Raw genomic sequence first — 13,349 nt, 5'->3', positions numbered from 1 at the left:
GACAGTGATATGAGGACAAGGAGCTGGGATATGTGGACAAGGAGCTGGGATATGAGGACAAGGAACTAGGGTATGAGGACAAGGAGCTGGGATATGTGGACAAGGAACTGAGGTATGAGGACAAGGAGCTGGGATATGAGGACAAGGAGCTGGGATATTAGGACAAGGAGCTGGGATATGAGGACAAGGAGCTGGGATATGAGGACAAGGAGCTGGGATATGAGGACAAGGAGCTGGGATATGAGGACAAGGAGCTGGGATATGAGGTCAAGGAACTGGGATATGAGGACAGGGAACTGGGATATGAGGACAAGGAGCTGGGATATGAGGACAAGGAGCTGGAATATGAGGACAAGGAGCTGGGGTATGAGGACAAGGAGCTGGGATATGAAGACAAGGAACTGGGATATGAGGACAAGGAGCTGGGATATGAGGTCAAGGAGCTGGGATATGAGTACAAGGAGCTGGGATATGAGGACAAAGAGCTGGGATATGAGGACAAGGAGCTGGGATATGAGGACAAGGAGCTGGGATATGAGGACAAGGAGCTGGGATATAAGGACAAGGAGATGGGATGTGAGGACAAGGAGCTGGGATATATGGACAAGGAACTGGGGTATGAGGACAAGGAGCTGGGATATGAGAACAAGGAGCTGGGATATGAGAACAAGGAGCTGGGATATGAGGACAAGGAGTTGGGATATGAGGACAAGGAGCTGGGATATGAGGACAAGGAGCTGGTATATGAGGACAAGAAGGTGGTATACGAGGACAAGGAACTGAGATATAAGGACAAGGAACTGAGATATAAGGACAGGGGTGTCCTTATGTTTTTGACACCTAAACGGTGTCCAATCACCTGGAGCATCGGGGGATCGAACGCCGACCTTGCAAGCAACAATTCCCTCACTCTACCGAGCAATCCCAGTGACAATCCGCTCCTCCCCTTGAAGCACAACGCTAAACGTAGTTCAACGAGACTAATGCCTCATTTAAGAGGACTAAAATGACTCGATGGGAGCCGGAACAGAGGAGATATGATCACTACATACAAAATACTGATGGTAATAGATAAGGAGGATAGGGACAAGTAAGATACATCAATTGAAAATATATAAGGAAATGTTTATACACTGTAGGAGTGATTTTGTAATTGGAATGGAATGGAAGAAGTAGTGGAAACCTCCTCCATATATAACCTGATGTGGTTATTCAACACAGAACTTGAAATTCAAAATCAGCCAAGGGACAACCAGGCAAGGAAGCCGGGGACCAAGAGCTGGAGCTCATTCTTGTGTAATTACTTTTAGGAGAGCACGATTGGGTAAGCATAGACATGTCTCTAAGATGTCACTACTGCCACCACCACCACCACTGTCTCCACCACTACCACCATCACCACCATAACAACAACCACCACCACCACAACCACCATCACCACCACCACCACCACAACCACCAACACCACTACCACCACCACCATTACCACCACCATCACCATCACCACCCCCACCACCACAACCACCAACACCACTACCACCACCACCATTACCACCACTATCACCATCACCATCACCACCACAACCACCAACCACCACCACCACAACCACCAACAACCACCACCATTACCACCACCATCACCATCACCACCACCACCACCACAACCACCAACACCACTACCACCACCACCATTACCACCACTATCACCATCACCATCACCACCACAACCACCAACCACCACCACCACCACCACCAACCACCACCACCACCACCACAACCACCACCAACCACCACCACCACCACCTTCCTCACCACCACAACCACAACCACCACCGTCACCATCACCATCACCACCACAACCACCAACCACCACCAACACCACCAACCACCACCACCACCACCACCACCAACCACCACCACCACCACCACCACCACCAACTCTTTCCTTTAATAAATGAAAGCAAAATTCCTTCCTTTGTAAATATACGCGCGTGTGTGTGTGGGGAGGGGATAAGGGGGAAAGGGGGGACTGGTCGCCTGACCCCCCCCCTCCCCCCGCTCCCTACACCAGCCGGCTACTTTACCAAGTCACGGAACACTTACCCAGGTATATCGCGGGCTCACCATAGCCCGTGCTACTTGGAACTTTGTGTTCTAGGTAGCGAATCTTTTAACAACAACATTACCCAGGAGAAGGGGGGGGGGAAAGGAACGAATGGTAAGGTAGGAAACAAGAATGGTAAGGTAGGAAACAAGAATGGTAAGGTAGGAAACAAGAATGGTAAGGTAGGAAACAAGAATGGTAAGGTAGGAAACAAGAATGGTAAGGTAGGAAACAAGAATGGTAAGGTAGGAAACAAGGTAAAAGTACAAAAGGAATGAAGATAGTAATAAATAAAGAAATAGAGACCAAAAAAACATAAGAAATGGAAGATTAAATGTAAAAAATGCAGAATATTATAAGGATAAAATAATATATGAAAATATTAAGAACAAAATGTAGAGAAGTTGTTGACCCCAAAAAATTATAGAATGCAAAAATAACTAGAGGGAAGGAAGGATGGATAGTAGAGATGGAGGATGGGTGTGTGAGCATCGAACCATCATCCGAAAAAGGGTGAGAGGGAGACAGGATGGAACAGAAGGGGGAAGGAGAGAGAGTGATAAAGATGAAAGAGAGATGGAAGCCTAGTGGGATGGAGGAACATAGAGTGAGAGGGAGGCAGTGTGATGGAAGGAATATATAGAACTCTAATGTTGCTCAGATTATGTTAGCTGTGTGCTAGAAAGAAAACAAAAATTGGTTGAAGTTGCTCAAAGCTCAGTAAACTGTGGCACACGTGTCGCAGGTGGCACAGGTGGTCAGTTCTGTGTCGTGGGGTCTTGATGGCTTCTTTCAGGCACTGGTTATAACAATCAGGAGGGGACCCTCATAATGAATGGGTCGTGAGGGCCCCCTTGGCCTTACCTACTCACTATGCATCTCAACAACCACCTTCCCCTTGTTGGGTTGAGAGTGAGGTTGGTGGAACTCACACTGACTTTAAACCATGTCAACCCATGCCAAACCTCATTAACCCTCTCCAAGACCGCATTAACCTACTTTAAACCCATTTAATCCACTCCAAACCCCTATTAACCCACTTCATATCCCCTCAACCCACTCCAAATCCCACCAATCCACTCCAAAACCCAATTAACCCACTCCAAACCCCCTTCAACCCAATCCCACAAACCCACTCCAAAAGTGATGTTGAACATGTGCTACTTATCAACCACATCTGGGGAAGAAACGCCTTTAAACAACCAGACTATTAGAGCATTAATTTGTATAAATCACTTACAAATAAAGTTTCCAAATCTAAAATCTAATCATTTTAGATCAGTGAGACTGGATACGGTCACCATACCAGTCTTTCACTGGAAAACATTTTGAAACAATACACTGTAATGGTTTCAGTGAAGGTAAATCTTGCATAAAATACATAACATATTGGTAAGGTAGACCCAGTGGCATGGTTGGTGGCGAGTGTCAGGAGACAGGTTAAACACCTACGTGAGACTTATCCTACGATATGCAGCCCCAACTACGCGTGCCTGTCTCGAATAGGACATTAGGGAAACTTGTAACGGCATTTATAAGATTGAAAGGAGACTCATCCCATAACTTGAGGTGTGAAGAGAGGTCTATTGAGTTTGAACGAGAGAGAGAGAGAGAGAGAGAGAGAGAGAGAGAGAGAGAGAGAGAGAGAGAGAGAGAGAGAGAGAGAGAGATCACACACACACACACACGAAGACAGACAGAGAAAGAGTGATAGAGAGATCAGTTAATAAAACCACTAAGTAGATCCTTAGGGATCGAACTCAGTTCTTTAACGTACAGCACTCAAGACGAATGACAACCTTAGAAATACAGCCCTAAGACAACTCTGACAGAGCCTACGGGCTCACCATAGCCCGTGCTACTTGGAACTTTTTGTTCCAAGTAGCGAATCTTAAACAACAACAACAACACTCTGACAGAGCTCTAAGGTGTCACAACCATAGCTCAAGGAGTCTCAGTTCCTTAGTTCTAAGGAGCTCTTAAGTTGTCTCACTCATAGATCTAAGAAGTCCCAACAATAGCTCTATAGCTCTAAGACATAACTCAAAGCCACGAAACTGTGATAGAGACTATGAAGGTGACTTAGAAGCTCTAGTTTAGTGGAAGCTCTGATAGATCAGTTTAGAGGAAGCCTCGACAGATCAGTTGAGAGGAAGCCTTTGGAGATCAGTTGAGAGGAAGCATTTGGAGATCAGTTGAGAGGAATCCTCGACAGATCAGTTGAGAGGAAGCCCCAACAGGTCAGTTGAGAGGAAGCCTCAACAAATCAGTTAAGAGGAATCCTCGACAGATCAGGATACTAGAAAGGATGATTAACTGACGAACCCCGTGTTGGTTGATCAGGTGGACGGATTAATTAAAACAGGTAGACTGATTAATTAAGACAGGTGGACGGGGTAATTAAGACAGATGACGCGTTAAGATTCACTCTAGAACACCTGTAGAAAACACCGGAACCTGTTGGAACCTGTTACAGGTATTTTCTCAAATACCTGTTAGTGATATTTTTTACCTCTTAACAGGTATACCTGTTAAAATACCTCTTAACAGGTATTTGATTGATAAAGATTAAGCCACCCATTAAGAGAGAGACGGAGAGAGAGAGACGGAGAGAGAGAGAGAGAGAGAGAGAGAGTCAGTCAGACAGACAGACAAAGAGAGATAGAGACAGTAGGCTCAGACAGTAGGCTGTCAGGATAGAGACAGATAGAGCCCATTAGACTCAGGAACCTGTACACCAGTTGATTAACCATTGAGAGGCGGGACCAAAGAGCCAGAGCTCAACCCCCGCAAGCACAACTAGCTAAGAACAGTTTAACATCAACCTCTCAAAAACACACACATGCTTCAATCATCTCACTCCATCCCTGTAACACTTAATGACTTTCTCAAATACATTTTTCATATTAATGAAGTTAATATAACTTGCTTTTTCATAGTTAATAAAGTTAACATCAAGTCGTCCACTCGGTATTAAAATCTGTCACAAGCAGCTGTTTCATTTAGCTTTTGTTTGCTTTAACTGTGTTTTATTTTGCTGTTTTTTCATTAAACTGTTTTATTTGAAGACTTTTATTAAGTTTTGTTATATTTCGGTCTCAAAGTGTATTGAGGAGGATTGTTTGTAAACAATTTACTTTACTGTCAACAGTTTGAGTAAAAAAATAAATATACGAGTTCAATTTTTTTGTAAATTGAATATATTTACAGCGTTATCCTACACTAAATACATCCACAGTCTTATCTATACTGAATACATTTAAAGCGTTATCTACACTGAATGCATCTACACCACTATCCTACACTGAATGCATCTACACCACTATCCTACACTGAATGCATCTACACCACTATCCTACACTGAATGCATCTACACCACTATCCTACACTGAATACATCTACACCACTACACTAAATACATCTACCCCGCTATCCTACACTAAATACATCTACACAACTATCCTACACTAAATACATCTACACCACTACACTAAATGCATCTACACCGCTATCCTACACTTAATACATCTACACCGCTATCCTACACCAAATACATCTACCCCGCTATCCTACACTGAATACATCTACACCACTACACTAAATACATCTACCCCGCTATCCTACACTTAATACATCTACACCACTATCCTACACTGAATACATCTACACCACTATCCTACACTGAATGCATCTACACCGCTATCCTACACCAAATACATCTACCCCGCTATCCTACACTGAATACATCTACACCACTACACTAAATACATCTACCCCGCTATCCTACACTGAATGCATCTACACCACTATCCTACACTGAATACATCTACACCACTATCCTACACTGAATGCATCTACACCGCTATCCTACACTAAATACATTTACACCGCTATCCTACACTAAATACATCTACACCGCTATCCTACAGCAAATACATCTACACCACTACACTAAATACATCTACCCCGCTATCCTACACTAAATACATCTACACCGCTATCCTACACCAAATACATCTACCCCGCTATCCTACACTGAATACATCTACACCACTACACTAAATACATCTACCCCGCTATCCTACACTTAATACATCTACCCCGCTATCCTACACTGAATACATCTACACCACTACACTAAATACATCTACCCCGCTATCCTACACTTAATACATCTACCCCGCTATCCTACACTTAATACATCTACCCCGCTATCCTACACTGAATACATCTACACCGCTATCCTACACCAAATCCAGTCACCGCTTCAGTGCTAAATCCAGTATCCGGCCTGTAACCTTCACTAATCCGGAGTTCACCGTCCAAAACGGATATCTCAATTACCACGATAACTACTCTTGTTTTAATCTTCAATTTGCAATTTGTTGAATTGTTAGCCCGTGTTTGTACTTCATTGCTTCATCATATTGACTGATGCTTTGTTAGTTGCTGTCCAATGGCTGTTAGTTGCTGTCCAATGTCTTTTGCCCGAAACGCATTGCGTAATAGTGGCTTTAGGCATTGTATGTACTAGCTCTATCTATATATCAATCCATTAATGTAACATCACTTGTATGTATATACCTTACCTGAATAAACATCTGAATCTGAATCTGAATCTGAATCAATGGCAAGGGAAGATATAGTGATGAATAACCCAACACTTCAAAATGAATGTGGGGGGGAATTGTAGGACCATTCTGGACACTTATTGAGTGTGACACAGTATCTAGAGTGCTTTATTGAGTGTGACACAGTATCTAGAGTGCTTTATTGAGTGTGACACAGTATCTAGAGTGCTTTATTGAGTGTGACACAGTATCTAGAGTGCTTTATTGAGTGTGACACAGTATCTAGAGTGCTTTATTGAGTCATAACACAGCACCTAGAGTGCCTTATTGAGTCATAACACAGCACCTAGAGTGCCTTATTGAATCATAACACAGCACCTAGAGTGCTTTATTGAGTGTGACACAGCATCTAGAGTGCTTTATTGAGTGTGACACAGTATCTAGAGTGCTTTATTGAGTGTGACACAGTATCTAGAGTGCTTTATTGAGTGTGACACAGTATCTAGAGGGCTTTATTGAGTGTGACAAAGTATCTAGAGTGCTTTATTGAGTCATAACACAGCACCTAGAGTGCCTTATTGAGTCATAACACAGCACCTAGAGTGCCTTATTGAATCATAACACAGCACCTAGAGTGCCTTATTGAATCATAACACAGCACCTAGAGTGCCTTATCAAGTCATAACACAGCACCTAGAGTGCCTTATCAAGTCATAACACAGCTATGAGTTGAAGGCGCTGGATTTGAGGATAGAGTGAAGCAGCCTCCCCAATCACTTCAGCCTCCTATCCCTGAAGCTCATCTTCATCTCAACCTAACCTAACCTAACCTAACCTAACCTTCCATATGGAATAGACTCACACTAGCTTAACCCCTCCTCTGGATAGATGACCCAGCTGTTGGTTGTTTAATGTGTGTATGTCTGTTTATAAGTGAATGTATACTATATACATATATATGTATATCTTAAGTACATGTGTAATGCATTTCTGTCAGTATAATATGTATGTGTGTCTGCTCTTCCAGTACACGGTGTTATACGAACACTTGAATAATGTTGAGCAGACATGCAGTAGGAAGCAGAATCAAGCACTAGGAAGCAGAATCAAGCAGTAGGAAGCAGAATCAAGCAGTAGGAAGCAGAATCAAGCACTAGGAAGCAGAATCAAGCACAAGGAAGCAGACTCAAGCACTAGGAAGCAGAATCAAGCAATAAAAAGCAGAATCAAGCAGTAGGAAGCAGAATCAAGCAGTAGGAAGCAGAATCAAGCACTAGGAAGCAGAATCAAGCAATAGAAAGCAGAATCAAGCAATAGAAAGCAGAATCAAGCAGTAGGAAGCAGAATCAAGCACAAGGAAGCAGAATCAAGCACTAGGAAGCAGAATCAAGCAATAGAAAGCAGAATCAAGCAATAGAAAGCAGAATTAAGCACTAGGAAGCAGAATCAAGCAGTAGGAAGCAGAATCAAGCAGTATCAAGCAGTAGGAAGCAGAATCAAGCAGTATCAAGCAGTAGGAAGCACGAGACGTCCTTGTAGCTGCTATAACCTCACCTAAAACCTATCAAAGGCTTTCTCCTTAATTAATAATTCAAGATATCAGCTTAAGTGCAGCCAATCAAAGGTTAAGAACAAGGCAAGGGGGGGGGGAGTCGAACACGTTAAGAAACAGAAGCAACAATGCAAGAGAAATGAGAGGAGGTAAGGAAAGATAGAGTAAAGAGAGGAGGCATAACATGGGTGATAAGAACAGGTGAGGAGAGGATTACATGGACATTTCGAACGCAGAAAAGATTGAGTAACGTCCAAAAAAAGCAGCTGGAGGGGATAAAGTCTAGACATGGGCGATAAAATGGGATCAGTAGGAGACTCGCAAACACAAGCAGGGGAATTAGTTCGGAATTCACGTGAGAGTGAAAGAGAGAGTGTGAGAGTGAACGGGAGAATGAAAGAAAGAGAGTGAAAGAGAGAGTGTGTGTGTGTGTGTGTGTGTGAAGAGTGTACTCACCTAGTTTTGCTTGCAGGGCTTGAGCTCTGGCTCTTTGGTCCCGTCTTTCAACCGTCAATGAACTGATGTACAGATTCGTGAGCTTACTGGGCTCTGTCATATCTACATTTGAAACTGCGTATGGAGTCAGCCTCCACCACATCACTTCCTAATGCATTCCATCTGTTAACTTCTATTCTAACGTCTCTGTGGCTCATTTCGGTGCTAAGTTTCCACTTGTATCTTTTTGTTCGCGTATCACCCGTGCTAAGGAATTTATCTTTATCTACCCCTGTCAATTCCTCTGAGAATTTTATGGGTGGTGATCATGTCTCCCTTAACTTTTGGTAACTCATGCCTCTTAGTTCTGGGACTAGTCTAGTGGCATACCTCTGAACTTTTTCCAGCTTCGTCTTGTGCTTTACAATGTACGGGCTCCATGCTGGGGCCGCATACTCCAGGAGTATGTATGTGTGTGTGTGTGTGTGTGTGTGTGTGTGTGTGTGTGTGAGAGAGAGAGAGAGAGAGACAGAAAGAGAGAGAGAGAGAGAGAGAGAGAGAGAGAGAGAGAGAGAGAGAGAGAGAGAGAGAGAGAGAGAGAGAGAGAGAGAGAGAGAGAGAGAGAGAGAGAGAGAGAAGAGAGAGAGAGAGAGAGAGAGAGAGAGAGAGAGAGAGAGAGAGAGAGAGAGAGAGAGAGAGAGAGAGAGAGAGAGAGAGAGAGCATCACTGGCCACACATAACAATGGCTATCATACATGGGCTATAATACATGGCTATCCAAGCTTATCCGCCGAGATAGCCAAGCATTATTGTCTTTTGAGAGCACTACAAATCGTATCTGTACACATGAGATTACGATAGCAAATCGTAAATCTCTCTCCGCACCCCTCCAATCCCTCCGGCTTATCATCCTAGCAAGATAAAATTTGCACGATGCAGCATCATTCAATACCGAGAAAAAAAGCAATAAGCATTAAGATGCTGCTGCTTCTTAATGCTTAAAACAGACACAGATATACGAAAATAAACATAAAAGACACAGACAGAATTACCAGGCGCGGGTACTTACTTCTCTTCATCTCCACGCTGACACACACGGCTGTGAGGATGCTCATGGCCGCCAGCCTCCACATCTTCACTCTTAGCGTGAGCTCTGGTAATCCCATGGGTGCACTCAGGTCACTCATGAGTGACACTTCTGGTGGGGACTCGTCAGGGTCATTAACAGTGGTTCATTATGTCACTCGGCTGGAATTTAGGATTACAGCCGCCCTCGGAACTCAAAACAAGGTCATTGGGCAGTTAGGTCAAATGAGGTCACAAGGCCCTCAGGTCAAGACGAATTCACAGGTCTCCAATCAAGACGAATTCACAGGTCTTTCCAATCAAGATGAATTCATAGGCTTCTCCAATCAAGATGAATTCACAGGCTTTCCCAATCAAGACGAATTCACAGGACTCTTCAATCAAGATGAATTCACAGGCCTCTCCAATCAAGGCGAATTCACAGGCCTCTCCAATCAAGGCGAATTCACAGGCCTCTCCAATCAAGGCGAATTCACAGGCCTCTCCAATCAAGACGAATTCACAGGCCTCTCCAATCAAGACGAATTCACAGACCTCTTCAATCAAGATGAATTCACAGGCCTCTCCAATCAAGACGAATTCACAGGTCTCTCCAATCAAGATGAATTCACAGGCTTCTCCAATCAAGACGAATTCACAGGCCTCTCCAATCAAGGCGAATTCACAGGACTCTCCAATCAAGATGAATTCACAGGCCTCTCAAGTCAAATTAAACTCTAAAGACACACATATCAAGATTTCACAAACCACTCGGGGTCACGACTTGAGGTCAGAGGTTATTGGGCCAAAACGAGGTCGTTAAACACTCAAATGAAACGATCACAAATGCCTTCCTCAACACGCAATAATCACCGAAAACCATGAATTAACAGTGATAAAAGATTACGCTCATTCGTTGCCCATATTGCATAGTTTGCCAAATTTTCACAATCTAGAAAATCTAAATTTTCCAAATTTTCACTCAAGAGAGACCATTAGTCGGGGATCAGAAGTAGGCTCGTTTAGTAGTAACTAAACAGTTCTTTATCATTGCAGAACAGTCTTCGTTCAGTTGCAAAATTAATAAGTTATTTTTTGTTCAACTTGATATTCTGTTTTTCTCAGACAAGAAATAGGGTGGATTGTGTATTACTCTCTCGAGGAATATGGTGGATTGAGCATTAATCCATCGAGGATAATGGTGGATTGTGCATTAATCCATTGAGGATAATGGTGGATTGTGCATTAATCCATTGAGGAATATGGTGGATTATGCATTAATCCATAGAGGATAATGGATTGTGCATTACTCTCTCGAGGAATATGGTGGATTGAGCATTAATCCATCGAGGATAATGGTGGATTGTGCATTAATTCATTGAGGAATATGGTGGATTATGCATTAATCCATAGAGGATAATGGTGGATTGTGCATTAATCCATCGAGGAATATCGTGGATTGTGCATTAATCCATCGACGAGAAAGGTGGATTGTGTATTAATCCATCGAAGAAAATGGTGGATTGAGCATTAATCCATCGCGGACTATGATGGATTGTGTATTAATCCATCGAGGAATATGGTGGATTGTGTATTAATCCATCGAGGAATATGGTGGATTGTGCATTAATCCATCGAGAAAAATGGTGGATTGTGCATAAATCCATCGAGGAATATGGTGGATTGTGCATTAATCCATCGAGGAATATAGTGGATTGTGCATTAATCCATCGAGGAATATGGTGGATTGTGCATTAATCCATCGAGGAATATGGTGGATTGTTCATTAATCCATCGAGGAATATGGTGGATTGTGCTTTAATCCATCGAGGAATATGGTGGATTGTGCATTAATCCATCGAGGAATATGGTGGATTGTGCATTAATCCATCGAGGATAATGGTGGATTGTGCATAAATCCATCGAGGAAAATGGTGGATTGTGCATTAATCCATCAAGGGGTCTGCGATCCGAAGTAATCCCCTCAAGGAATCTGTTGGAATGTGAAATAATCCATATAGGATTCTAGTAAATGTAGTAATCCTTCGAGGAATTCGTTGAAATTTGTATAAATCCCTGGAGGGTTATTCGTATGCAGTAATTCCTTGAGGGGATTTAATGGAATTTGCATCGAGTGGTTTTGGTATGCGCAGTAATCCCTCGAATGTTGGAATGTGCATTAATCCAATGAGACAGCAGTCCATATATGCTCTAATCCATCGAGTGACTTGCAAACGTGTGCATTAATTAATCCCTCCAGTGACCTGGTTGTATGTGAATTAATCCCTTTGAAGGATTTGCTTCATTCAAAATGATAACGTGATAAATTGCACAAATTTGCAATTATTTGTTAACTTTGTAGTTTGATATTTGTATAGGAAAATATATTTCCTATATGAATATAGGAATTGTAGCTTCTGAAGCACTTAAGGGTGTCAAATTAGTGAACTAATTGAATATGATCAAAAGTGAATTAATACTTAAATCACTTTTCATGTTTCTGAATCACAGTAAGAAATATATATATATATATATATATATATATATATATATATATATATATATATATATATATGTCGTACCTAGTAGCCAGAACGCACTTCTCAGCCTACTATGCAAGGCCCGATTTGCCTAATAAGCCAAGTGTTCCTGAATTAATATATTTTCTGTAATTTTTTTCTTATGAAATGATAAAGCTACCCATTTTATTATGTATGAGGTCAATTTTTTTTTATTTGACTTAAAATTAACGTAGATATATGACCGAACCTAACCAACCCTACCTAACCTAACCTAACCTATCTTTATAGGTTAGGTTAGGTTAGGTAGCCGAAAAAGTTAGGTTAGGTTAGGTTAGGTAGGTTAGGTAGTCGAAAAACAATTATTTCATGAAAACTTGGCTTATTAGGCAAATCGGGCCTTACATAGTAGGCAAAGAAGTGCGTTCTGGCTACTAGGTACGGCATATATATATATATATATATATATATATATATATATATATATATATATATATATATATATATATATATATATATATATATATATATATATATATATATATATATATATATATGGGTCTGAACCCTATTATATATTGTCTCTGGGGTTCACAAGCGGGGGTTCGATCCCATCGTACAGCCTCATTATTCATAGACTCATCGCGTTCTTGTAAGTTCATTATGTATATAATGAGATTATAATCTAATAGGTATATTAGAAGCAATGTTTACTAAGATCTCTTAACTATAAGCACTGCTAACTTGGTAAGTTTAATGCATGATACTTACTCCCACCAAGTAAAACTTATAGACGTTTCTAATTAAAAAAAGTGATTTAGTAAGCACTTAAGGCTCAGGCGAGTCGGGCTCATCCCAAGACGCTGATATTTAATACGTTAATTAAATGGTCATATAAGTTATTATAGCGTATAACACTAGCAATGATGGTCACTAGATTAATTCTTTAAGAGTGGGAAAGTTTGCGCGTGAAAATCAGATTGAATTTCTTCACGAAATTTTGATTATACATCAAATAATATATGAGTCCTTGACTCACATATTCCTTCATATAGTCGTTTATATACACCATATATCCCTTCCTTCACTTGGGTTCAGTTATG

At 41.7% G+C, this 13,349-nt stretch overlaps 1 protein-coding gene across 1 annotated transcript; it reads left to right on the top strand.

The window, feature by feature from the left end:
* Nucleotides 1-9,769: 9,769 nt before the first annotated feature.
* LOC138359421 (MARCO-like protein) lies at nucleotides 9,770-10,468 on the top strand. Its single transcript, XM_069318557.1, has one exon. It carries the CDS (start codon nucleotides 9,770-9,772, stop codon nucleotides 10,466-10,468), a length of 699 nt encoding a protein of 232 aa, XP_069174658.1.
* Nucleotides 10,469-13,349: the final 2,881 nt, after the last annotated feature.

Source organism: Procambarus clarkii, chromosome 90 (genome assembly GCF_040958095.1).
Source record: "Procambarus clarkii isolate CNS0578487 chromosome 90, FALCON_Pclarkii_2.0, whole genome shotgun sequence".
Taxonomy (NCBI): Eukaryota; Metazoa; Arthropoda; class Malacostraca; order Decapoda; family Cambaridae; genus Procambarus; species Procambarus clarkii.
Note: the sequence above shows the minus strand (reverse complement) of the source record. Positions and strands in the feature narration are given on the sequence as shown.

Bases quoted from the DNA above. Each gene is read 5' to 3' on its own strand.
- LOC138359421 (XM_069318557.1), top strand. From the start codon at position 9,770: ATGCTCATGGCCGCCAGCCTCCACATCTTCACTCTTAGCGTGAGCTCT.